Source organism: Piliocolobus tephrosceles, chromosome 10 (genome assembly GCF_002776525.5).
Source record: "Piliocolobus tephrosceles isolate RC106 chromosome 10, ASM277652v3, whole genome shotgun sequence".
NCBI lineage: Eukaryota > Metazoa > Chordata > Mammalia > Primates > Cercopithecidae > Piliocolobus > Piliocolobus tephrosceles.
Genome location: NC_045443.1, coordinates 41,680,662 through 41,708,128, shown reverse-complemented (window position 1 = coordinate 41,708,128; position 27,467 = coordinate 41,680,662). Strand labels below are relative to the sequence as shown.

General features: G+C 35.9%; 1 protein-coding gene across 5 annotated transcripts in view; it reads left to right on the top strand.

Annotated features, from left to right (window-relative positions):
• NELL2 (neural EGFL like 2) overlaps positions 1-27,467 on the top strand; it is a 402,175-nt gene that overhangs the window by 147,432 nt on the left and 227,276 nt on the right. For all 5 annotated transcript variants that reach the window (XM_023182792.1, XM_023182793.1, XM_023182795.1 and 2 more), the window contains 2 exons: positions 18,654-18,745; positions 21,935-22,037. In XM_023182792.1, coding sequence (XP_023038560.1) covers positions 18,654-18,745; positions 21,935-22,037 — 195 coding nt within the window. The remainder of the gene's footprint in view (positions 1-18,653; positions 18,746-21,934; positions 22,038-27,467) is intronic.

The window sequence follows — 27,467 nt, the reverse complement described above, 5'->3', positions numbered from 1 at the left end:
CCTTGATTTCTTTCTCTTGCCTGATTGCCCTAGCCAGAACTTGGAACACTATGTTGAATAGGAGTGGTGAGAGAGGGCATCCCTGTCTTGTGCCAGTTTTCAAAGGGAATTTTTCCAGTTTTTGCCCATTCAGTAAGATATTGGCTGTGGGTTTGTCATAAATAGCTCTTATTATTTTAAGGTACATTCCATCAATACCATATTTATTGAGTGTTTTTAGCATGAAGGGCTGTTGAATTTTGTCAAAAGCCTTTTCTTCATCTATTGAGATAATCATGTGGTTCTTGTCTTTGGTTCTGTTTATATGCTGGATTACATTTATTGATTTGTGAATGTTGTACCAGCCTTGCATCCCAGGGATGAAGCCCACTTGATCATGGTGGATAAGCTTTTTGATGTGCTGCTGAATCCGGTTTGCCAGTATTTTATTGAGGATTTTTGCATCGATGTTCATCAGGGAGATTGGTCTAAAATGTTCTTTTTTTGTTGTGTCTCTGCCAAGCTTTGGTATCAGGATGATGTTGGCCTCATAAAATGTGTTAGGGAGGATTCCCTCTTTTTCTATTGATTGGAATAGTTTCAGAAGGAATGGTACCAGCTCCTCTTTGTACCTCTGGTAGAATTCAGCTGTGAATCCATCTGGTCCTGGAATTTTTTTGGTGGGTAGGCTATTAATTATTGCCTCAATTTCAGAGCCTGCTATTGGTCTATTCAGGGATTCATCTTCTTCCTGGTTTAGTCTTGGAAGAGTGTAAGTGTCCAGGAAATTATCTATTTCTTCTAGATTTTCTAGTTGATTTGCGTAGAGGTGTTTATAGTATTCTCTGATGGTAGTTTGTATTTCTGTGGGGTCGGTGGTGATATCCCCTTTATCATTTTCAATTGCGTCTATTTGATTCTTCTCTCTTTTCTTCTCTATTAGTCTTGCTAGCAGTCTGTCAATTTTGTTGATTTTTTCAAAAAACCAACTGCTGGATTCATTGATTTTTTTGGAGAGTATTTTGTGTCTCTATCTCCTTCAGTTCTGCTCTGATCTTAGTTATTTCTTGCCTTCTGCTAGCTTTTGAATGTGTTTGCTCTTGCTTCTCCAGTTCTTTTAATTGTGATGTTAGAGTGTCAATTTTAGATCTTTCCAGCTTTCTCTTGTGGGCATTTAGTGCTATGAATTTCCCTCTACACACTGCTTTAAATGTGTCCCAGAGATTCTGGTATGTTGTATCTTTGTTCTCATTGGTTTCAAAGAACATCTTTATTTCTGCCTTCATTTCGTTATGTACCTAGTAGTCATTCAGGAGCAGGTTTTTCAGTTTCCATGTAGTTGAGCAGTTTTGATTGAGTTTCTTAGTCTTGAGTTCTAGTTTGATTGCACTGTGGTCTGAGAGACAGTTTGTTATAATTTCTGTTCTTTTACATTTGCTGAGGAGTCCTTTACTTCCAATTATGTGGTCAATTTTGGAATAAGTGCGATGTGGTGCTGAGAAGAATGTATATTCTGTTGATTTGGGGTAGAGAGTTCTATAGATGTCTATTAGGTCTGCTTGGTGCAGAGATGAGTTCAATTCCTGGATATCCTTGTTAACTTTCTGTCTCATTGATCTGTCTCATGTTGACAGTGGAGTGTTGAAGTCTTTCATTATTATTGTATGGGAGTCTAAGTCTCCTTGTAAGTCTCTGAGGAGTTGCTTTATGAATCTGGGTGCTCCTGTATTGGGTGCATATATATTTAGGATAGTTAGCTCTTCCTGTTGAATTGATCCCTTTACCATCATGTAATGGCCTTCTTTGTCTCTTTTGATCTTTGATGGTTTAAGGTCTATTTTATCAGAGACTAGGATTGCAACCCCTGCTTTTTTTTGTTCTCCATTTGCTTGGTAGATCTTCCTCCATCCCTTTATTTTGAGCCTATGTATGTCTCTGCATGTGAGATGGGTCTCCTGAAGACAGCAGACTGATGGGTCTTGACTCTTTATCCAGTTTGCCAGTCTGTGTCTTTTAATTGGAGCATTTACTCCATTTACATGTAAGGTTAATATTGTTATGTGTGAACTTGATCCTGCCATTATGATATTAACTGTTTATTTTGCTCATTAGTTGATGCAGTTTCTTCCTAGCCTCGATGGTCTTTACATTTTGACATGTTTTTGCAATGGCTGGTACCGGTTGTTCCTTTCCATGTTTAGAGCTTCCTTCAGGGTGTCTTGTAAGGCAGGCCTGGTGGTGACAAAATCTCTAAGCATTTGCTTATCTGTAAAGGATTTTATTTCTCCTTCACTGATGAAACTTAGTTTGGCTGGATATGAAATTCTGGGTTTAAAATTCTTTTCTTTAAGAATGTTGAATATTGGCCCCCACTCTCTTCTGGCTTGTAGAGTTTCTGCCGAGAGGTCTGCTGTTAGTCTGATGGGCTTCCCTTTGTGTGTAACCCGACCTTTCTCTCTGGCTGCCCTTAAGATTTTTTCCTTCATTTCAACTTTGGTGAATCTGGTAATTATGTGTCTTGGAGTTGCTCTTCTCGTGGAGTATCTTTGTGGTGTTCTCTGTATTTCCTGAATTTGAATGTTGCCCTGCCCTACTAGGTTGAGGAAGTTCTCCTGGATGATATCCTGTAGAGTGTTTTCCAAGTTGGTTCCATTTTCCCCCTCACTTTCAGGCACCCCAATCAGACGTAGATTTGGTCTTTTTACATAATCCCATACTTCTTGAAGGCTTTGTTCATTTCTTTTTCTTCTTTTTTCTTTTGGTTTCTCTTCTCGCTTCATTTCATTCTTTTGATCCTCAATCGCTGGTACTCTTTCTACCAGTTGATCAAGTCGGTTACTGAAGCTTGTGGATTTGTCACATATTTCTCGTGTCATGGTTTTCATCTCTGTCATTTCATTTATGACCTTCTCTGCATTAATTATTCTAGCTATCAATTCTTCCACTCTTTTTTCAAGATTTTTAGTTTCTTTGCGCTGGGTACGTAATTCCTCCTTTAGCTCTGAGAGGTTTGATGGACTGAATCCTTCTTCTCTCATCTCGTCAAAGTCATTCTCTGACCAGCTTTGATCCGTTGCTGGCAATGAGCTGCGCTCCTTTGCAGGGGGAGATGCGCTCTTATTTTTTGAATTTCCAGCTTTTCTGCCCTGCTTTTTCCCCATCTTTGTGGTTTTATCTGCCTCTGGTCTTTGATGATGGTGACGTACTGATGGGTTTTTGGTATAGGTGTTCTTCATGGTTGATAGTTTTCCTTCTAATAGTCAGGACCCTCAGCTGTAGTTCTGTTGGAGATTGCTTGAGGTCCACTCCAGACCCTGTTTGCCTGGGTATCAGCAGCAGAGGTTTCAGAAGATAGAATATTGCTGAACAGCGAGTATACCTGTCTGATTCTTACTTTGGAAGCTTCCTCTCAGGGGTGTACTCCACCCTGCGAGGTGTGGGGTGTCAGACTGCCCCTAGTGGGGGATGTCTCCCAGTTAGGCTACTCATGGGTCAGGGACCCACTTGAGCAGGCAGTCTGTCCGTTCTCAGATCTCAACCTCCATGTTGGGAGATCCACTGCTCTTTTCAAAGCTGTCAGACAGAGTCGTTCGGGTCTGCACAGGCCTCTGCTGCTTCCTCTGTTGTTTTTTAGCTGTGCCCTGTCCCCAGAGGTGGAGTGTACAGAGACAGGCAGGTTTCCTTGAGCTGCTGTGAGCTCGAGCTTCCCAGTGGCTTTGTTTACCTACTTAAGCCTCAGCAAAGGCGGGCGCCCCTCCCCCAGCCTCGCTGCTGCCTTGTGGTTAGATCGCAGACTGCTGTGCTAGCAATGAGGGAGGCTCGGTGGCCGTGGGACCCTCCCGGCCAGGTGTGGGTATAATCTCCTGGAGTGCCCGTTTGCTTAAGCGCAGTATTGGGGTGGGAATTACTCTATTTTCCAGGTGTTGTGTGTCTCAGTTCTCCTGGCTTGGAAAAAGGATTCCCTTCCCCCTTGTGCTTCCCAGGTGAGGCAATGCCTCGCCCTGCTTCATCTCTCGCTGGTTGGGCTGCAGCAGCTGACCAGCACCGATTGTCCGGCACTCCTCAGTGAGATGACCCCAGTACCTCAGTTGAAAATGCAGAAATCACCGGTCTTCTGTGTCACTCACGCCGGGAGTTGGAGACTGGAGCTGTTACTATTCGGCCATCTTGCTCTGCCCCAGCATGCAAGATCACCAATCTATTTTAAGTTGATAACAACTTAACTTTATTTCCATTCACCTTTTTACTCCCCCCCCAAACTCTTTATCATTGATGTCACAAATTACCATTTTTAGGTGGCATGTCCATTAACACATTTTTAGTTGTTATATTTATATTTTTATCTTTAAGTTACATACCAGAATTTAAGGTGATATATACACCACTTTTGGAGTATTACAATATTCTTTATTTGTCTATATATTTACCTTTACCAGTTAACTTTATACTTTTATATACTTTTGTGTTGCTGTCTGGTAGTTTTTTCATTTCAACTTTAAGGAGTCCTGTTACCACTTTTTGTAAGGCAGGTTGAGTGGTGATAAATTTCATCAGCTTTTGTTACCTGGGAAAGTCTTTATTTTTTCTTAATTTTTGAAGGACATTTTGGCTACGTATAGTATTCTTGGTTGGCAGAGTTTTTTCTTCCAACACTTTAAATACATCATTGTACTCTATTCTGCCTGCAATGGTTCCATTGATAATTCTGCTGATAGTCTGATGGACGTTCCGTTGTACATGACTAGTCACTTTTCTCTTGCTTCTTTTGAAATTTTCTTTGTCTTTGACTTTTAACAGTTTGATTATAATGTATCTTTGTGTAGCTTTGTTTACATTTAATCATGCTGAAGTTATTTTGGCTTTTTGAATGTAGATGTACATTTCCTTTCCCAGATTTGGGAAGTTTTCAGCTATTATTTCTTCAAACAAGCATTCTGCCTTTTTCTATCTTAGTCTTTTTGGATCCCCAAATTCATACGTTGGCTCACTTCATGTTATCCCATAAGTCCCTTAGGCTTTCTTTATTCTTTTTTATTTGTTTTCCTCTTTGGTCCTCTGACTGCATTTCAGATGTGCTGTCTTTCAGTTTGCTGATTCTTCTGCTTAATCAAATCTACTGTTGAACTCCTCTAGTGGATTTTTCAATTCATTTATTGTACTCTTACATTCTAAATATCTGTTTGGTCATTTAAAAAAAATACTGTCTATTGTTGTTCCAACTTTGTTCATGTATCAGTTTCCTGAGCTCATTGGGCAGCATTATGATGGTCATTTTGACTTCTTTTCAGGTAATCACATGCCTCTGTTTATTTAGGTCAGTGTCTGTGGTTTTATTTTTTATTTTTTTATTAGTATGAGCACACTTATAGTCATGTAATAGCCATTAAAATAATATATGTATGTGTGTGTGTTTGTGAGAGTATGAACGAGAACATTTCCACAGTATTCTTCTCTATAAATGTGGCGGAGGGGAAATTCATCTATATATATAATAGCATCACTGAAGACATGAAGGATTATGGGAAGCCTTTTTGCTTCTTATTTAATTCCAGAGGCATTTGGGGGTAATGTAACCAAATTTTCTTTTGATTATTTATTATTGTAAGAAGGTTAATTATGGCGTTAATTTAACTCTTAATTTACAGAGTTAACATAATGTGTTTAACATTTTAACCTTGATGTTTCATTTAGCGTAGCTGTCAAAAACTTTTACTTAATTGACCCCAATGAGAAAAATTATCTGAAAAGAATAAAATATGATATTTTATTTTCATATGATACAAATACTTTCATCCCAAGGTACAAGTACAGGTGTATTTAATAAGGCTCAATCTCTAGTCCTACAATAAATGTGCATTTCACATGTTCTCTTTTTCTCTCTTCCTCTCTCTTTCTGCTTTTCTCTCTCATTCTGCCTCTCCATCTCCCTCTTCTTCTCCATTTTTTCCACTTCTGTTACTTTTATTACTCTTTTTGCAGTCATATTCATAAGCAAATTGTTTAAAATTTAAGAAACATCCAGAATAATTTTGGTCTGATTCTTATAGCAACCTGTACTTATAGCAACCTTATAGCAACCATTACTGAGTGGGATTATCTAGGATTGAGATTTACAGTAAAACCTCCCTAAATTGACTAGTTGGGTGAGTCTACACCTGTAATCCTTAACACTGGTCAGACTTTAGAATTACCTGGATTCTCTTGAAAGATACTGATTGCCTAGGTCCCTCTCCTAGATATTTTGATGTAGTTGGTTTGGGTTCCACACAGATATTTTCAACAATTTCCCTATGTGCAATTTTTATGTGCAAGTCCAGTTGATAATTACTAATCTATAATCTTGTGACTCTAAGTGTGATCATTGAATCAGCAGCATTAGTATCCCTTGGGACCTGGCTATATATGTAGAATTTCATGTCTCACTCTAGATCTACTGATCAGCATATGCATTTAAATAAGATCTCCAGGTGATTTGAGAAACATTCATTGACAGTTTACATTGGCTCTGTTAAAAATTAAAAGAAATCAACTAAGTTTGAGGCTAAGCCTATATGCTTATGTTTTCAACCCTGTTTATGTAAGTTGTATTTATATAATAATTGTAATATTATTTAACTACTATAAATACATACAAATATATAAATCGATTCAATACAAATATGAAATGAAATAAAATTTGTTTTATACAAATTAAGTTGAATGATTTGGAAAAAGTTGATAAACTAAAATTACTACAAAAGTACTCTTTTTCTCATTTTAAGGTTAAATTTTTTTAAACACTATGAGTCTTTAACATAAAATGCAAGCATTTGAAAGCAAATGCAATCAAAATTTTCTTGATTATATTCACGTTTAAGTATAGCACATCTAAACTCTACCTTTATGTCTAGTTAGAAAAAACATTGGCAAATCATTATATTTTAGGGTTTAGAATGAAATAAAGTTGAATGATTCCAAATTCTAACCCATGGTTTTGAGGGTTAACTAACTAGAGATGTGGAGATTTGACTGGAATAGAAAGTGAAGCCCACTGTGTCACCCACTTTAGGCAACACAAACTTTTTTGGGTTTCAGTTAAAATATGTAACACAAAGATAGATAATATTTCTCACGTCATGAAGTTGCTTGAAGGAATAACAAAACTTAAAGAAATACATCTAGCAGAGTTCCTGATGATTTGTACTCATTTGGTAAAATATGTTTCCAGCTCTTTCTTCAGTAAGTGTATTTTTCTCCTTTGAAAATTTTATTTTAACTTTCTTAGTTTGTGTGTTTTATGTGTGTATATCTACTGTTATTTTAAAAAATTATTTCTCGAAGGACTCTCTTGTCAATTACTTTTTACAGTAATAATTTTCACTGAGTAAAAGTTTTAATAATATTTCTCAATGTATTCATTGTTATACATAATAGAATTTTGAAAAACTTTTTCTTAGGTTTGGGGGTACATGTGAAAATTTGTTACGTAGGTAAACTTATGTCACTGATGTTTGTTGTACATATTATTTCATCACCCAAGAATTAAGCCCCGTACCCAATCGTTATCTTTTCTGCTCCTCTTCCTACGCCCACCCTCCCTCTTCAAATAGACCCCAGTGTCTGCTGTTTCCTTCTTTGTGTTCATAAGTTCTTACCATTTAGCTCCCACTTATAAGTGAAAACATGTAGTATTTGGTTTTCTGTTCCTGCATTAGTTTGCTAAGGATAATAGCCTCCATCTCCATCCATGTTCCAACAACAGACATGATATTGTTTTTATGGCTACATAGTGTTTCGTGGTGCTTATGTACCACATTTTAAAAATCCAGTCTGTCATTGATGGGCATTTAGGTTGATTCCATGTCTTTGCTATTGTGAATAGTGCTGCAATGAACATTCATGTGCATATGTCTTTATGGTGGAAAGATTTATATTTGTCTGGATATGTACCCAGTAATGGGATTGCTGGGCTGAATGGGAGTTCTGCTTTTAGTTTTTTGAGGAATCACCATACTGCTTTCCACAATAGTTGAACTAATTTACACTCCCACCAACCACGTATAAATGTTTCCTTTTCTCTGCAACTTTGCCAGCAAATATTTTATTTCATTCTGTAGGTTTTCTCTTTACTCTGTTCATAGTTTCTTTCGCTGTGCAGAAACTCTTAAGTTTAATTAGATCTCACTTGTCAATTTTTGCTTTTGTTGCAATTGCTCTTGGTGTTTTTGTCATGAAATCTTCACCCATTCCTATGTCCAGAATGGCATTGCCCAGGTTGTCTTCCAGAGTTTTTATAGTTTTAGGTTTTGCATTTAAGTCTTTAATTCATCTTGAGTTCATTTGTGTACATGGTGTAAGGAAGGAGTCCAGCTTCAATTTTCTGCATATGGCTAGCCAGTTATTCTAGCACCATTTATTTAATAGGGAGTTTTCCGTATTGCTTGTTTTTTTGTCAGCTTTGTTGAAGATCAGATAGTCGTAAATGTGCAGCCTTATTTCTGGGCTCTGTATTCTGTTCTATTGGTCTATGTCCTGTTTTTGTACCAGTACCATGGCTGTGTTGGTTATGGTAGACTTGTAGTATAGTTTGAAGTTGGGTATTGTGATGCCTCCAGCTTTTTTTTCTTTTCTTTTTTCTTTTTTTTTTTTTTTTTTTTTTGCTTAGGATTGCCTTGTCTATTTAGGCTCTTTTTTGGTTCCATGTGAATTTTAAAGTAGTTTTTTTTTTTTTTTTTTTTTCCCTAGGTCTGTGAATAATGTCATTGGTAGTTTAGTAGGAATACCATTGAATATGCCAACTGCTTTGGGCTATGTAGCCATTTTAATGATATTGATTCTTCCTGTCCATGAGCATGGGATGTTTTTCCTTTTTTTTTTTTTTTGTATCTTCTCTGATTTATTTGAGGATTGTTTTGTAATTCTCTTTGTAGAGATCTTTCACTTCCCTGGGTAGCTGTATTCCTAGGTGTTTTATTCTTTTCGTGGCAATTGTGAATGGGATTGCCTTTCTGATTTGGCTGTCACTTTGGTTCTTGTTGGTGTATAAGAATGCTTGTGATTTTTGTACACTGATTTTGTATCCTGCAAATTTCAACTTTTATTATAGATTAAAGGGTACATATGCAGTTGTATTTTATGGTTAAATTGTATTATGCTGAGGCTTGAGGTCCCAATGATTCCATCACCCAGGCAGCAACATAGTACCCAACAGGTGGTTCTTTAGGCCACACCCTGCTCCCTTTCTCCCCCATCTAGTGATTCCCAGTGACTATTGTTCTTACTTTAACATCCATGTGTATTCAGTGTTTAGCTCCCACTTATCAGTAAGTAAGAACATGTGTTTTTTGCTTTTCTGTTCTCATGTTAGGGTGTCTAAGATGATGGCCTCTAGCTGTGTCTAAGTTGCTGCAAAGGGCATGATTTCATTCTTTTTTATGGCTGCATAGTATTCCATGGTGTATATATACACCACATTTTCTTTATCCACTTCCTTGTTGATTGGCACTTAGGTTGATTCCATGTCCTTGCTATCGTGAATAGTGCTGCAGTGAACATACAGGTGCATAGGTCTTTCCGACAGAATGAATTATTTTCCTTGGACATATATATCCAGTAGTGGGATTACTGGGTTGAATGGTAGTTGTACTTTAAGTTCTTTGAAAACTCTACAAACGGCTTTCCATAGTGGCTAAACTAATTTGCATTCTCATCAACAGTGTATAAGAGTTCCCTTAAAAAAGGTACTCTGAAATTACATGTCAGTAAAACAACTATAAATGTGGATGAAAACAGGGTATTGAAATTATTTCTCTTCAGACTGCTGGGCAAGTATCTATCTTATTACCTTAAAAAAAAAAAAAACCCAATCAAAATGAAACTTTTACTGGAAATTCTAGGCAACACATTAAAACGTTTACTTATCTAATCAAGACTACAGTAAAGCACAATCAAGGAATCCATACTAAAATGTTCAACATCAAAACATGGTTGAATGAGTGTGAATTTGTGTGTTTAAAATGTTTAAGGTACATATTTATTGTTATATATGATTTCTCAGTTTAACTGATTATTTTCAAACAATGGGCCAAATCCCATCAGATAACATAGGATAAAAAGGCTTCTACTGAATATATCTGTGACTGTCTCTATTCAAATGTTAATTTTATTTTTTCTCTTTCATTTCCCCTTTCTCTGAATAATAAAATAGTTGTCAACTTAGGTCTACCTGGACAGCTCTAAAATATTAAAAGACCCAAGTCCTACCCTCAGAATTTTTTAATTGGTCTGGCATGCAGATAGGACATTGAGTTTTAAATGTTCTTCAGGTGATTTTAATACGCATCTGTGGTTGAGATCCATCAGCCTACTAGTTTGGGAGTGTAGGTAAAACCAACTTATAATAAATCACTTCCAGGTAATATAGATTTCGAGACTGGATGTTCATTGGGATCCTGGGACAAAGTATATTACTGTGATTATTATTCTATTTTTGAATGTATTATGAGTACTCTTTTCCTGATTTAAATCATACTAAATCATTTCACCCTTGGTGCTCATTTTCAAACACTCCTCTGTGTGAAGCATTTCCAGTTCCACCCTTGTAAGACTGTGTTCTTCTCTGAGTTATATTTAGTTACCTATGCATGTGCCCATCATTTCCCACATTAGGCTGAATGCTCCCTGAAGGCAGGGAAGATGACCTTCTACTACAGTGCTTCAGTGTCAATAAATATTTCTTAGGTCAGGTGTGGTGGCTTACACCTGTAATCCCAGCATTTTGGGAGGTCAAGGTTGAAGGATGACTTGAGGTCAGGACTTCAAGACCAGCCTGGGCAACATAATGAGACCCTGTCTCTACAAACAAATTAAAAAATTAGTGGGACATGCTGGTGCATGCCTGTAGTCCCAACTGCTCAGGAGGCTGAGGTGGATCGCTTGAGCCTGGGAGGTTGAGGTTGCAGTTCATCGTGCCACAGCATTCCAACCTGGGCAACAAAGTGAGACCCTGTCTCAGAAAAAAAAAAAAAAAAAAAAGTTTCTTATTTTCACCAGGTGTTGCCATTCTTGCCCTAAGTCTTTATGAAATTGTTTTGGTTCTCCTGTTTATCATTTTGTTGCTTACTGCATTTCCTTCTCCTGTTCCATCTCAAGTATGCTGTCAAATTTTTCCATCCTCAGTTGCTTCCTTTGCTCTCTCTTCCCTCCTCTTTCTGCCATCCTTTCCACTTGTCTTACTCTACATAGAGCTTGCTCCCTTTAACCTTGTGCTTGTTCTCTTCTCTTGGCCCACATTCTTTGCATAATGGAGTTATTAATATAGTTCTCATGAAACTGCATTGAAAAATGTCCTCCTAATAGAGCTACCCCTCAACAGTTTCCTCCTTTGTTTTACCTGCACACCAGAAACTGTTCTAAAAGAGCAAAATCACTTTTTCAATGTTTTATACTTGTAATCTCTTAGTTGAGCACTAATATTTGGTTTATAATGAAAAGAATCATGCTTTGCAGTTCACACAACATTTTATGTTCAATATCTTCAACACTATAACATCAAAACAACATGTGTCTAAATGGTGCCAGGCATTTTGAAAAAAAAAGTTACACAAAGTTAAGCCAAAGACAAGATGTTCCTGTATTGATCAAATTCACTGGGTTGGTGGTAAGAAAAGATGCACAGAAGGACTGTCATATGGATTCTAGTTCTAACTTTGAAAGTGACAATATGCAAACTTTTCCTTATTATATTATACATTATATTTCTTTGTCTAGTGGTAATGAAACCTGTTTCTTCATGTGTGTCCATGTTCTGTCACTTTAATAGTATTTAAGTATTGACACAAATACTGTATTTTACTCTAAATCTTTACCTCCAGTCATTCAATTTATTTTTCATATTGTCAGAGGACTAAATGAATTGATTATATTGTCATTTTAATAGACTGTTCTATGGTACATGAGCCAAGATCAAGAACAAGACTAGTGACAGAAAAGCAGCTAATTTAAAAGAATTTCAGAATATTTTTAGATTGCCATTTAAATTGGTAAAGTTAGAGTCAAAAATGCTGAATCTCTGCTTACAGCAATAGCGCGTGCTTTTTTGCTATTAACTTCTAAACATTCATTTTTTGTTTTCTTTTTTTTTTATTTTAATAACTTTATACTTTGTATTTTTTTCTTGTGAACAATATATTTATGGACATGCTGCATGCTGTTAACTGTGATTCCTTTTTTTTTTTATTTATATGCATTTTTATTTTTTTTTATTTTTATGCACATGTACCCTAGAACTTAAAGTAGAATAAAAATTAAAAAAAAATAAAAAAAAAATATATCATTTTTTGTTTTCTCAGCATATACATTCTCTAACCTAAAGGCTGATCTGGACAGGGTGCTTGAATTTTTGCTCTTGTTCTATTCTGGGAGGTACTTTTATCCTTCTTTGCCTCCTAACCCCTCACTACTGCTAAATTTATAGTATTTCAGGGCCTGTTCTCTTTTTGGAAGAATAAGCTACTGACCTAAATTAAGGCCCCCTAGGGGCAGCAGCACTCTTTGGTCCTTTAGAAGCCCGAGGACATGATGTATATAAAACAGAAAAAGGAGGTTGCACAACTACTATCAAGATCTCATTTCTTAAACTCTAATATTAGTTTGGCAAACAACTAAATTCCCAAACAATTAATGAGATTAGACAATCATGTCTAATTCATGAATTTGTGAATTATTTAAGCACTCTGAACTTCTAATCATTTTAAATAGCATTGACTCACAAAAACTGGTTTTATATTGGGAAAGAAGAAAGTTTTGTCATCAAATTGTCCAAGGAGACTTTCTTTGAGCATGCTAATTTGCATTATTCATTTTAGTAAGTTACTGCTATGACAGTAACCAGCTGCTTTCTTACTGCTCCCATTTCACAAGTTTCAGATGTGCTCCAGTTGAAGGTAAGCTGTCATTTTACAGAAAGGGCAGACTCTTTCTGTAAGACACAGGCTATAGAATCTTTATTATAAGATGCAAACTCCTCTGGTGAGACCAAATGTAAAGGGAAAAATGAGGTTTAGAGAGGTTCAGTTCACTTATTTTTAGATTTCTTTATCAAATAGGAAGCTGGAAGAGAATTTACCAAAAAATTTAACAAACCTTGAGAGTATATTATGCAGGGCCCATGCTGGGTGCTGAATAAAATCCAAAGACAAGTAAGACACTGTCTCTGTCCTGAAATAAGAAAGATGAAAAAGTGTAGAACTCACTATAGAAAAGGAAGAAAAATGTGTTCAGTGCTATAATAGAGATTTAAGCATTGTAGAGAAGAGAGATTAATTTGTATCAGTTAGTGCTCAAGACTTTTATTACGACCATATTGTTAAGAATTGACTCCAAGTGAGTCCAGATTACAAAAGAAGATTGTGGGCTGGATAAATGCAGCATAGCTGATTGGAGCCTATTAAGAATATTATAACACTTTTAAATTTTTTGTTTGACTTTGCAGAATCTTAACCTGCCTCATGAATGCATTTATTGTACATTCTTTTAAAAATGTATAATAAAAATACAGATATACATAATTATAGTTAATGAGTTATTTTCTCATCCAACAGCTTTGATTTGTATATTGCTAACAAAATATTGGCTCAGAATTCAGAATGAAGTAACTGCTATTATACATTTTTGAGAAGTCTCCCAAAGGGAATCAAAATTTCAAAGCATACCATTGGAAAGCTACTACTGTATAAAAGTCTATCCTTAACAGACAACCTATCCAAAGATCACTGATATTTGGTGTTTTGAAAAAGAATTTTAAAGAAACTCTATGTCCCATGACTCACTTAAGTTAATTACACTGACTTTCTTTTTGGTATTTATAACTTTTAATTTTGTAATGAATCGTTTTTAAAGGTATTGATACCAATTGGGAAGTGTAAAGTAGATGCATGTATTTTCAATCAAGTAATAAGAGGAAAAAAGCTAAAGATGTAGTGAGGAAATGTTTAGAAGTAAAATATGATGCCCTTTTGCTTATATATTCTGAAATGTTTTTAGATGGGTTTAGATCATTCTTTCTACAATGGTTTGCTGAAGTTCATTTAAATCTCATTAGAGAACCCTGCAGTTGCCATCTCTGCATTAAGGACCAGTAAATCAAGATTTTAATGTGTAACTTAGAATTTTCAGCGTTTTACTGGCTTCTTTCACTTATCCAGTTTTCAATCTGTGTTATAAATTACCTTTCACTTTTTAACAACTGATGACTTCTAAATTTGTCTGTAGCATCTGTTGGCTCCTATTTGCTGTTAATTGTTTTTATGTTGTTAAAATGGAGGAAAATAATTTTTATTAATTGCTTTCTTGGATTCTCTGATAATTATGATGCTAGTGACTATCCAATTTGCAATGTTTAAGATAGCCTTGGTAGAACATGTACATCAAGTGTTACATTGTCCTATTGAATTTCTACAAGTTGTTGTTAATGTCTCCACTTATGACTGAATAGACTATGTGCAGGAAAGCTCTGTGTGATGTAAATCACATAGACCCTGGTGTGAATGCACTCCCTCGAGTTATGCCAACAGCAGCACCTACTAGAGTCAGAAGAAATGTGTATTTCACATTGTTTAATATTAATAACTAATGAGTAGCTGTGGTCCTATGGGTTAGTATGATTTCAAAATGGTATAGCTTCCTAGTCTACAAAGTGATAAGCCTGTATGAATAAATTAAGTACATCTCCCTAGAAGTTTTATATCTTAAAGTATATACACATAACATATTCAATCTATCACTCAGCATAGACTTTTGAAAACATGGCCTAATTGAAACAGTTCTGCTTTAAGCTAGTAAGTGATTTGAGGTGTAGAAATCCAAAGTTACATCACAAAGAACTAAATGTGGTAGTCACACTCACTCACATATACACAAGCCACACAAGAAAACTAGGGAAGAAGTGAAGCCTCTGGCTATAAACATGTGCATGCAATTAACATGGTTAAAAGGAGCAGAAAATACAGTAAAAATGATTATTCCTTTATTGTTTTATTGAGGAAGTGAATTTTCTTACTTTATACGCTACTGGGGAGAGGTTAGAAGGCAGATACTTTTCAGTTGGAGAATTCCAGGGGTGGTGGTGTAGTCATTGTGGTAGCCAGTGATTATTGTTATCTCTGAGAATTTGCACCTGATACCTACACGGGTTGGCCTTGGTTAAAATTAGGGCATAGGCCCGATCTGCTTTCCCTCCTCTGTTTACACACTTGATTTTCCCAGAGCTCAGTTCCCTCATTTTACCCTCTGGCTGCCTATAAACCTCACTTTGATAATCTGAAGGAGGGACTACATTTTTAAAATATCTATTTTCTCTTTCAGACTTTTGTGTTCCATTCTCTTATGCCCTTCTGAGCAAGCTATCTTGGTAAACTAGACCTCTTAATGGCATATAGTGAATTAATGTAACAGACATTTGTTCTTGTTATTGTTCCTGTTCCTGGGCACCCGACACTCCCTTTTCCATTCTTTGTCCTCTGTCCCCCAGGAGCCTGACTTCTGCAGCCTGTATCACTCTGGTCTCCTTGCCAGCTAGTTTCAAGTAGCGTTCACCAATGGGAGACACTGGCAGGAAATTGGAAGGCAGGAGGAGGAGAGAAGGTTGGCTATGTTTCTTTCCTGCATCAAGCTATGTCTCTGGCAGTAGTTGTGCTCCCATGATTATAGCTTTCACAAGGCATCCTCTCCTCCATAATTCTGGCTTATACTGGTGTCTAGTAAAACCATTTTCTTCCCTTGTTCCTTAGCCCTAGGGTAATGATGATCCCTTGCTTTTACCACAGTATGGATCCTTCAGCAGCCCTTGTTTTCTTAATCTTAATCCAGCTGTCCCTTCTTAGAAGTGCTTTCGGGTTCCTGAGTTTCCATATAACTTATGGATTATTTAATCATAGAATTTCAGTTTGGCTTCTCTTAGAGTTAGTTGTGTATGAGTCTGTCTGCCCTACTAAATAGTGAGGCACGAAGCACATTAAATTTGTCTTTGAATTCCAGTGCCTAGGAGAGTATCTAACATGTAATAGGAGCTCAGTACATATTTGTTAAATGTATGAATAGGTTAACATGACTGTTACTCTCTCAGTCTTAGAAAACTCCTAGAGCCATTCTAATGGCATTTTTACGATTCCTTGCAGTGTTTTTAGGAATCATTATATCTTTGTTTGAATTTCTTCACGTTTCTCCTCCAAAGAGTCTAAGAAAGAAATATCCTACTAATATTACTGAATATTCCATGTCAATGTTAGACTTATGGAGAATTACAGCAACTTATCAAAAAAGAAGTGAGATAAAAATCACTCACTTTGGGTTCTCCCTAAGCCAACTTCATCCTGCTTGTGCTCGTTGCTTGAAAGAGAATTAAGCAATTGTGACCTCATTCATTTATGTGCTTTTTCCCTCCCTGCCAAGCTGCATTTGGTGCCCTATTGTCCCACAAGTTGCCTATTTGAGTCTTTTGAATTAAGAGTTTAGAGCAGAAGGCCCATCTGCTCTACGTGAATATTAAATTATCAAAAGACTTTGTATAAGGAGAATTTACCCTTGTGTTTTTTTAGCAATGTTTCCTTTCCCTTCTGTGTAAGAAAGATTTAGAGCACCATCGTTTTTCTTCCACATACGCTTAGACTTGAATAGGCTACAGTTATCAAGTCATATAATACAATAGGCTTAGAAACCTTTGAATGGCAGGTACTGAATAGATGTAAGAAAGGTTTTATTTATTCTCATTATCTTATAAAATATAGTACTTAATATATATATCTCCCTGACCTCTAATTTTTAGGATTTTTTTTTGTTTGTTTTCATGAAGCTCAGTAACCTCAGTTGCATGTTTAATTATGTTGAGATTACTGAGTTTCATGAAAACAAAAAAAATCCTAAAAATTAGATGTCAGAGAGATATATTTTGCGATCAATCGTATTAAGTAAATGCACATACCATTATAATTCATAATATAATAGATAGAATGCAACTGACAGATCTATAGTTTCATTTTGAATATTCATGAGTGAGCATATTTTAGCCAGACGTTAAGTCATATGATTAATGCAAGTAAATTTTATTCTTTCCTAGCAAGCTCTAAAAAGTTCAAAATCAATTGGCTAGGAGATATGCATTATGTAGTCAAATTTGTTAATAAATACTGTGTAAGGAGATGAATTGAAGGATGACATTTTTAAAACCGTGCATGTTTCCATTATTTAAATATGCAACTTTAAAATAGTTTTTCGAGGAAAGTGAGAGTCAGGTTATATTTTGGATCTTAATATTTCTACAACAATATATTGATATTATTAAGAGAATAGACCAGGCATGGTGGCTCATGCCTGTAATCCCAGCACTTTGGGAGGCTTAGGCAGAGGGACCACTTAAGGATAGGAGTTCGAGACCATCCTGGGCAACACAGCAAGACCCTGTCTCTAAAAGAAAAAAATAAATGATGAAATTAAAAAATAAATGTATGTCTAATTTCTTTATTCTTTATTATTGGGAAGTCAATACTTTTAAAGGTAATAGGGATATATGAATTGCAAAGAGTGAAAGAATTTCTCATAATTCACACAGTGGAATTAAAAGAAAATGTACACATTCACTTTATAGAATTTGCATAGTTAAAATAAAAAATTGGATTTAGTAAATATGGGAAACAAATTGCCGGAGTCTATCAGTTGATCACTTCCACTGGTCTTTGAAATAATTATCTTGGGGTAGATCTAGATGTTATGGGGATCTGAAGCATCTACAATATTGGGTGTCCTTTCAAAGGTAAACAATATAAAATGATGAAAAGAGAACTTAGTTCAGCATCTTACAAGGAGTCTAAGCCAGAGAAGGACCCTGAAAAGTAGGCATCATTAGCTTTAGGGTAAATCTGTTTTGCCTTAGGTGATGAGTCAATGTAGGTAGTATGAAATACTTCAAAACAAGGAAATGATTTCTGTTGGCTAAATGTTTGTGTGAATTGTAAATATTTTGCAAGTTTTAGAAAAGATTATTTGATAGTCTATGCATTTTTTATGGATTAAAAACCTATTTTTCCATGCAATCTAAGGTTACATTTTAAAATTTCACTTAATTGTGATAGAAGCAAGGCAGGTTTAGATTAAGACCTCTCAACGTCCTAGATGGGGTGCCCTAACCCATACATACTTATAAATAAAATAACACTAAACCATAAAACCTAAAACTTACATGGATGTGCTGAAATGAATGTAGCTTCTTTCTATTATAATGTTCTATTTTAGAATTCTGTAATGGTATATAAAACAAAAACTTTTCTCATATTGTTCCCTGAGTCTCATATTACCCCTGATTTATTGCCACCCTAAGTGCCTACTTAATATGCCCTAAGTGGGACATCATCTATCAGGCAAGTAATTGACTTTAAGTCTGCTTCTTGGCAGTGCTTTTTCAGAGTCTAATTCAGACATGTCATTGCCCTTTATCTTTTTTGTATCTTATTTTACTCTCTCAACTTAATTTGCATGACACTAAGTTTACATCTGCCTTGCAGTACATTGAATTGAGGTTTCTGGTTATTCAAACATGTTGAAAAAAGGTGTAAAACATGTGGAATGCTGTTACAAGATGATCTGATCCCTTCTAAGCTATTTTTCCCAATAAAATAAATACATCTGTATTTTTTCCTCCAAAGCGATATGCCAATTTCAAGGACGAACCTACTTTGAAGGAGAAAGAAATACAGTCTATTCCTCTTCTGGAGTATGTGTTCTCTATGAGTGCAAGGTAAGAAGACTATTCATGGGTCTTTCAAAATTGTTTCTATTTATAAACACAATAAAAGTTTCTTGACTAGCTCAACCTTGAAATACATTTTTGAAATTCTAATGCAAAGAGAAAATTTACAATATTAATTATAGTTTGAATGTGAAGAAATTATTGTTTTTAAACATGTAAATTAGTGGTTGAAAAATAATTTTTCCAATAAATGAAAATGCTATTTTGTCAAATTAAAGCTTTGTGAAGTTGTCTTATATTTTCCAAATTCAAATAAGCTCTTTATTTGCTATTGGGAGGAAAATGTAGGTGAAGTTAGACTTAGCTTTTTGTCACTCATGATTTTCTACCATGTGAAAAATATTGCTCAGTTCAATTAAAAACAAAACAAAAAACTGCCTAACTAAAATTAATTGTTGGATGGAGTCGAGACTGATATTTATCTAATTCCCTTTGGAAGGAATGTTTTAAATTAGTTAAAGTGGAATTCCTTACAAATTTACTTGCCAAGCTTTCTGAAGCAAATGCGATTCATTTGAACTTTTGCCCCTCGACCTACTAATTGAAAAACTAAATATGTTTCACAACACTTTTCATGTTTGTCTTTTGTATAGTGTTATATTTCTTGACCCTAATATTACATTTCAGTCCTTATTCTATATGAAGGAAACTGTCTATATATAAAATTTCTGCTTTAGGGCTTCATTTTTATTTGATAGTTAATTTTCCTCTTTAAATGCCTCCTATACATGGTTTGGGAAATGATTTAGTATGTATAAATTATGTAGAAAATTAAGATAGTGATTTATGCTGCTGGCACCACCAATCAACTGTGATTACTAAGAGTGAGGGAAAGGAAAATCCTAAGAGTTTTGCCAAGACAAATTGAATCTGAAAGAAGCTATCCACTTCATGCATCTTAATTTGGAAATCCTTTGAGATAAGCAAGGAGGAGATGCAAAGAGGCAAGACTGTGACAGATTTGATTTCTAGAACATGAAAGCTCTGATTTCTTCATGCCCGTTATAAGGTATCCTCTCTGCTTCTTTTAGTTTTAAATCAGCTTTCCAATGATGTAGGTTCCCATCTTAGAGAATAGAGGCACAGGAAAATTAAAATGAATTCCTCAACCTGTATTTCAAGATGATGGATTTTCCTTTGTCATCATCCCTACACCAATGCCATCTTAAGTGGAGTAAGTTCCACAATAGATAAAATAATTGGAAGATAGAGTGAGATCTAGTAACTCCAAAATGAGAACAGAGACTCAGAGAAGTTACTTCAAGGAGGGAGGAAAACTTCTGCCCGCTGGCTTCTAATGGTAATCTCTAACATTAAAATTTTGGCTCTAAATTTAAAACTCTTGAGGGCATTTAAAGTTTCTCACTTCTTTCTCTCTCTCTCTCTGTGTGTGTGTATGTGTATCCTATTCATTTTACCAGAATATGTCTCATAATACTGATAATTGTGGTTTAGAAAGGTACTGGTATAATTGCCTATTGGATTTCAAATTTGCTATTATATAAGATTATTTGGTTTTAAATAGGTTCAGTTATAAGTCTGTATAGAGGCAACACAGCAGGTGCTCATAAATTTTAGATAAATAAGTGAATGTTACCTTTTATTTGCTGAAACAAAAGGCACCATTTTCTACCTTCTAATGCTGCACCATGCAATAGAAATATGATGCAAGCCACAAACAGAATTTTTGCTGGACTATTTTTTTCTGTTTTCTCCCATATATCCAAAATATCATCATTTCAACATGTAATCAATGTTAAATTTATTTATAAGATATTGTACATTCTTTTGTTATACCAAGTCTTCAGATTCTCATGTGTACTTTGCCATTACAGTGTAAAAGAGCCACATGTAGCTAGTGACTACTGATTGGACAACACAGCTCTATCAGATCATCATAAGCTTCTGTACTAAATTCTTCACTTTAAGGACTTCCACAGTTTCTTTTCCCTTCAAGGCCCTTAAAGCTCCTGTGTTTACTTTGCTGCATAATTGACAACTCTCTCACACAGCCATTTTCTGAGCTGTCAATTCTAGTCCGTGTTTGTTCTTTTATTGTCAGTTTTGTGGCTTTGAAAATATTGGCAGTCCTAGGGGTCTGTGACTTTAATAGTAACACAGAAAACACTGTGGTTTAGAAAACCAGATTACCGGAACTGATATTACTACTAAACCAAAAGAAGACTAGCATTTGACTCCACTGTATACATGCTTCCTGCCACTTTCTTGACAAGAGCTTATGATTTGGAGAAGGTCCTTTACATAAATGAGCCAGGAAAAGGCAGATATTGAAATGTGACCTTCTTCTATGAAAGTATTCCTTGCAGAAATTGTGTCTACAAATCTAAGCTATTGACCAGTAGTTAAAATGGAAGCTTGCAAGTTCCAAGAGTTATTACTTATGTATTAGTTAGCATAATAAAACATAGTTAATGATCCTTGTTTTTAGGAGATTGGAGACCAACCGTATAGAAAACAAATGCTTGCTCCTAAGGCAGGAATACTTCAATTATCAGAAGTGTATTTTGTATTTTGGTTTCTCCCTGGGAAGTATTTAATATTTTTCACTGCAAGAATTACAATGATTTTACATTGATTTATTCATTTATTCAAGAAATTTTTAAGTGCCAATTAGGTGCCTGAAAATGTGCTAGACATTAATTTACAAGAGACATGAATCCTGCCCTCATTTTCCTTGTAGTTTTGTGGGAGATATCCAATATTTCTTACAGGAATCATCTGTGAGAATCTCCTTATAACAAAACTTTTTGAGAAAACTGAAACGTTTCGGAAGCTCAATTTTTATTTACTGTTTTTTCCCAAAAGCTGTTGATGTAAATCAAACTGTTTTTTTGCCACAGTTGTCATCTGGGCTTGCAAATGTATTGTAAAACTAGCAAAATTTTCCAGGATTCCCCAGATGTTTGGCTAATTATAGACATGGCTGCAGTGTGGTAGAATCAGTGTGGCTGATTCTTATTCTAAAGACTTGCTTATTCTGAAGACTTTCCAGTTGGGATTTAATGTCATTTTGAGAGTGAGCCCGTGACCTGTGCAGAGGTCCTCAGGACAAAAATGTCTTGATCTTAAAAGAGCCTTCTCAGTTGCTGGATCTGGAAACTTCTTAGCAAGTCCTAATGATACAATTTGAAGCACTTCTTTTCTGTTGTCTAACAGGACCAGACCATGAAACTTGTTGAGAGTTCAGGCTGTCCAGCTTTGGATTGTCCAGAGTCTCATCAGATTACCTTGTCTCACAGCTGTTGCAAAGTTTGTAAAGGTAAGACTTTTTTGAGAAGTAAGATTTGTGTGCAAGAGTTATTATTGTAGGCTAGTGCAACTGACAGGAAGTAGAAATTCTCATAAGCAAATGATTTCCATAGACTAATAGTATTTCCCTATATGCTCTCCTAATTTGTCACAGAGTGGCACAGTCGGTAGTCATGAAGTATACATATGTAACAAACCTGCACGTTATGCACATGTACCCTAGAACTTAAAGTATAATAAAAAAAAAAAAAAAAAAAAGAAAAGTTGACTGGAGGACAAGGTCAATAAAATGGGGCCTCTTAGCCAGAAGAACAGCAGAGAAACTAAGTCACAGCACTGGTGGCACCAAGAACCTCCAGTGAACAGTGAAGCTCTTATAGTGTTTCAAGTCTGTCACAGATGGGTTTTTTATTACTTAAACCAAAAGCATCCTTATTAATATTCTTCTACAAAATAATTTTTATCCACTTGACAATCTTTGTTTTTAATTTGAATATTTAGTCCATTTATACCATTTACATGTAATGTAATTACCATATATTTTGGTTTAATTTTTTTTTTTTCTTTTTTTTTTTTTGAGACGCAGTCTTGCTCTGTCGCCCAGGCTGAAGTGCAGTGGCACAATCTTGGCTCACTGCAACCTCCACCTCCTGGGTTCAAGCAATTCTGCCTCAGCCTCCTGAGTAGCTGGGACTACAGGCATGTGCCACCACACCTGGCTAATTTTTGTATTTTTAGTAGAGATAGGGTTTCACCATATTGGCCAGGCTGGTCTTGAACTCCTGACCTCATGATCCACCTGCCTTGGCCTCCCAAAGTGTTGGGATTACTGGCGTGACCCACCTCACTCGGCCTAAATCCTTTTTTATTTGAACCTATTCTAGGTTTTCTCTCCTTTCTTACCTTCTTTCAAATTAATCAAGTATTTTTTATTATTCCATTTTATTAGTTTGTTAGATATACTTTCTTCTATTGCAATCTAATATAGATCAGTACAGTCATGCATCAACAACAGGGATACGTTCTGAGAAATGCATTATTAGGTGATTTCATTGCTGTCTGAACATCACAGAATGTACTTACACAAACCTAGGTGGTACAGCCTACCACCTATGTGGTATACATGATCACACCTAGGTTATTTGGTATAACCAATTGCTCATGTGCTACAAACCTGTACAGCATGGTATTGTACTGAATACTGTAGGTGACTGTAACATAATGATTAGTATTTGTGTATCTCTAATCACAGAAAAAGTACAGTAAAAATACAGTATCATAATCTTATAAAAAAAAGAAAAAAAGAAATATTTACTGAACTGAATTAAAACCGAACTGCTTCCATGCATTTCTGCAAGTTATCTTGAACCTGTCTCAAGCTCTGGATCTCTAAATTTCTCTCTATGTGCTGGTTCGAAGTCAGCACAGCTTTGCTAAAAAAAGTTACGCAACAATATTGAGTTAGTTATTTTACTGTCAGTTACTGTTTCTTGGCAAGTGAGTTTTGTTTGTTTTTCATTTCTCCTCAGCTTCTTTTTATAACTTACCTAGAATATTTTTCATTATGACTACTTCAAATCCCTCTCTTCTCGATTCTACTCTCAATTCTCACCCATAGGTCTCTGGACTGCTGAGAAGAGAGAGGCCATCAGACATATATTGTTTGTTCTCTGATATGATAGAACTAGAACTAGTAATTAGAAGGGACTTTGATTATTAGTACAGTATAATTAGAAGGGAATTCGATTATTAGTTCAAGATAAGAAAACACTAAAATTTGTGCCATTCAAAAATGCAATAGGCCAGCCCAGGGGACAGTGAATTTCCATCACTAAAGGTTTTTACACTAGGTATCTTATTATAGATTCATGTATTAAATTAAAGCATAGATTATATGGAACTCTTTAAGATCCTTGCCAGTCATGAAATTATATGTGCTTCCTGTATTATATTGGAATTATATGCTTGTGAATCCATCTTCTACATTAGACAGTGTACCTTGTGGGCAGGGCTGAGTCTTTATGTTCACCTCTATATCCTTAATACCTACTATGATACCTAGAATGTAGTTGGTACTTATAACTGATGTAATTGGTGCTGTATAACAAACTACCCCAAATAAGCTACAGTACTTATTTGAATAATAACCTTTATGTTGATGCAAAACACAGCTTAAATAGAAAAAGTAGTTTCTTAAAAAGAAACATTATGAAACATATGCTATTTTGTTTTCTTTTAACTTACTCTATTAAAAGTGGACATAGGATAGATCCTAGATCACCCACACCCATTTTTATTTATTTATTTATTTTAGTTTTTTTTTTTTTCCTTAATTATACTTCAAGTTCTGGGATACATGTGCAGAACATGCAGGTTTGTTACATAGGTATATATGCACCTGTTTGCTGCACCCATCAACATGTCATCTACATTAGGTATTTCTCCTAATGCTATCCCTCCCCTAGCCCCCCACCCACTGACAGGCCCTGGAATATGATGTTCCCCTCCCTGTGTCCATAAGTTCTCATTGTTCAACTCCCACTTATGAGTGAGAACATGCGGTGTTTGGTTTTCTGTTCCTGTGTTAGTTTGCTAAGAATGATGGTTTCCAGCTTCATCCATGTCCCTGCAAAGGATATGAACTCATCCTTTTTTATGATTGCATAGCATTCCATGGTGTATATGTGGAATATATATTTTCATTATTATTAGTAGTAGTAGTAGTAGTAGTAGTATTCTACTTTGAGTTCCAGGGTACATGTGCACAACATGCAGGTTTGTTACATATGTATTGCTGCACCCATTAACTCGTCATTTATATTAGGTATATCTCTTAATGCTATGCCTCCTCCCTCCCCGCTCCCCACAATAGGCCCCGGTGTGTGATATTCTCCTTCCTGTGTCCAAGTGATCTCATTGTTCAATTCCCACCTATAAGCGAGAACATGCAGTGTTTGGTTTTCTGTTCTTGCGATAGTTTGCTGAGAATGATGGTTTCCAGCTGCATCCATGTCCCTACAAAGGACACGAACTCATCCTTTTCTTGGCTGCAAAGTATTCCATGGTGCATATGTGCCACATTTTCTCAATCCAGTCTGTCACTGATGGACATTTGGGTTGATTCCAAGTCTTTGCTATTGTGAATAGTGCCACAATAAACACACGTGTGCATGTGTCTTTATGGCAGCATGATTTATAATCCTTTGGGTATATACCCAGTAATGGGATGGCTGGGTCATATGGTACTTCTAGTTCTAGATCCTTGAGGAATCGCCATACTGTTTTCCATAATGGTTGAACTAGTTTACAGTCCCACCAACAGTGTAAAAGTGTTCCTATCTCTCCACATCCTCTCCAGCACCTGTTGCTTCCTGATTTTTTAATAATTGCCATTCTAACTGGTGTGAGATGGTATCTCATTGTGGTGTTGATTTGCATTTCTCTGATGACGAGTGATGATGAGCATTTTTTCATGTGTCTGTTGGCTGTATGAATGTCTTCTTTTGAGAAGTGTCTGTTCATATCCTTTGCCCACTTTTTGATGGGGTTGTTTGTTTTTTTCTTGTAAATTTGTTTGAGTTATTTACAGTTTCTGGCCCCTTATCAGATGAGTAGATTGCAAAAATTTTCTCCCATTCTGTAGGTTGCCTGTTCACTCTGATGGTAGTTTCTTTGCTGTGCGGAAGCTCTTTAGTTTAATTAGATCCCATTTGTCAATTTTGGCTTATGTTGCCATTGCTTTTGGTGTTTTAGACATGAAGTCCTTGCCCATGCTTATGTCCTGAATGGTATTACCTAGGTTTTCTTCTAGGATTTTTAGGGTTTTAGGTCTAACATTTAAGTTTCTCATCCATCTTGAATTAATTTTCATATAAGGAGTAAGGAAGGGACCCAGTTTCAGCTTTCTACTTATGGCTTTCTACTTATGGCTGTAGATGTGTGGTATTATTTCTGAGGGCTCTGTTCTGTTCTATTGATCTATATCTCTGTTTTGGTACCAGTACCATGCGGTTTTGGTTACTATAACCTTGTAGTTTAGTTTGAAGTCAGATAGCATGATGCCTCCAACTTTGTTCTTTTGGCTTAGGATTGTCTTGGCAATGAGGGCTCTTTTTTGGTTCCATATGAACTTTAAAGCAGTTTTTTCCAATTCTGTGAAGAAAGTCATTGGTAGCTTAATGGGGATGGCTTTGAATCTATAAATTACCTTGGGCAGTATGGCCATTTTCACAATGTTGATTCTTCCTATCCATGAGCATGGAATGTTCTTCCATTTGTTTGTGTCCTCTTTTATTTCACTGAGCAGCGGTTTGTAGTTCTCTTTGAAGAGGTCCTTTACATCCCTCGTAAGTTGGATTCCTAGGTATTTTATTCTCTCTGAAGCTATTGTGAATGAGAGTTCATTCCTGATTTGGCTCTCTGTTTGTCTGTTACTGGTGTATAAGAATGCTTGTGATTTTTGCACATTGATTTTGTATCCTGAGACTTTGCTGAAGTTGCTTATCAGCTGAAGGAGATTTTGGGCTGAGATGATGGGGTTTTCTAAATATACAATCAGGTCATCTGCAAACAGGGACAATTGGACTTCTTCTTTTCCTAACTGAATATCCTTGATTTCTTTCTCTTGCCTGATTGCCCTAGCCAGAACTTGGAACACTATGTTGAATAGGAGTGGTGAGAGAGGGCATCCCTGTCTTGTGCCAGTTTTCAAAGGGAATACTTCCAGTTTTTGCCCATTCAGTATGATATTGGCTGTGGGTTTGTCATAAATAGCTCTTATTATTTTAAGATATGTTTCATCAATACTGAATTTATTAAGAGTTTTTAGCATGAAGGGTTGTTGAATTTTGTCAAAGGCCTTTTCTGCATCTATTGAGATAATCATGTGGTTTTTGTCTTTGGTTCTGTTTATATGCTGGATTACGTTTATTGATTAGCATATGCTGAACCAGCCTTGTATCCTGGGGATGAAGCCCACTTGATCATGGTAGATAAGCTTTTTGATGTGCTGCTGGATTCGGTTTGCCAGTATTTTATTGAGGATTTTTGCATCAGTGTTCATCAGGGATATTGGTCTAAAATTCTCTGTTTTTGTTGTGTCTCTGCCAGGCTTTGGTATCAGGATAATGTTGGCCTCATAAAATGAGTTAGGAAGGATTCGCTCTTTTTCCATTCATTGGAATAGTTTCAGAAGGAATGGTACCAGCTCCTCCTTGTACCTCTGGTAGAATTCGGCTGTGTATCTGTCTGGTCCTGGCCTTTTTTTGGTTGGTAGGCTATTAATTATTGCCTCAATTTCAGAGCCTGCTATTGGTCTATTCAGGGATTCAACTTCTCCCTGGTTTAGTCTTGGGAGAATGTAAGTGTCCAGGAAATTATCCATTTCTTCTAGGTTTTCGAATTTATTTGTGTAGAGGTGTTTATAGTATTCTCTGATGGT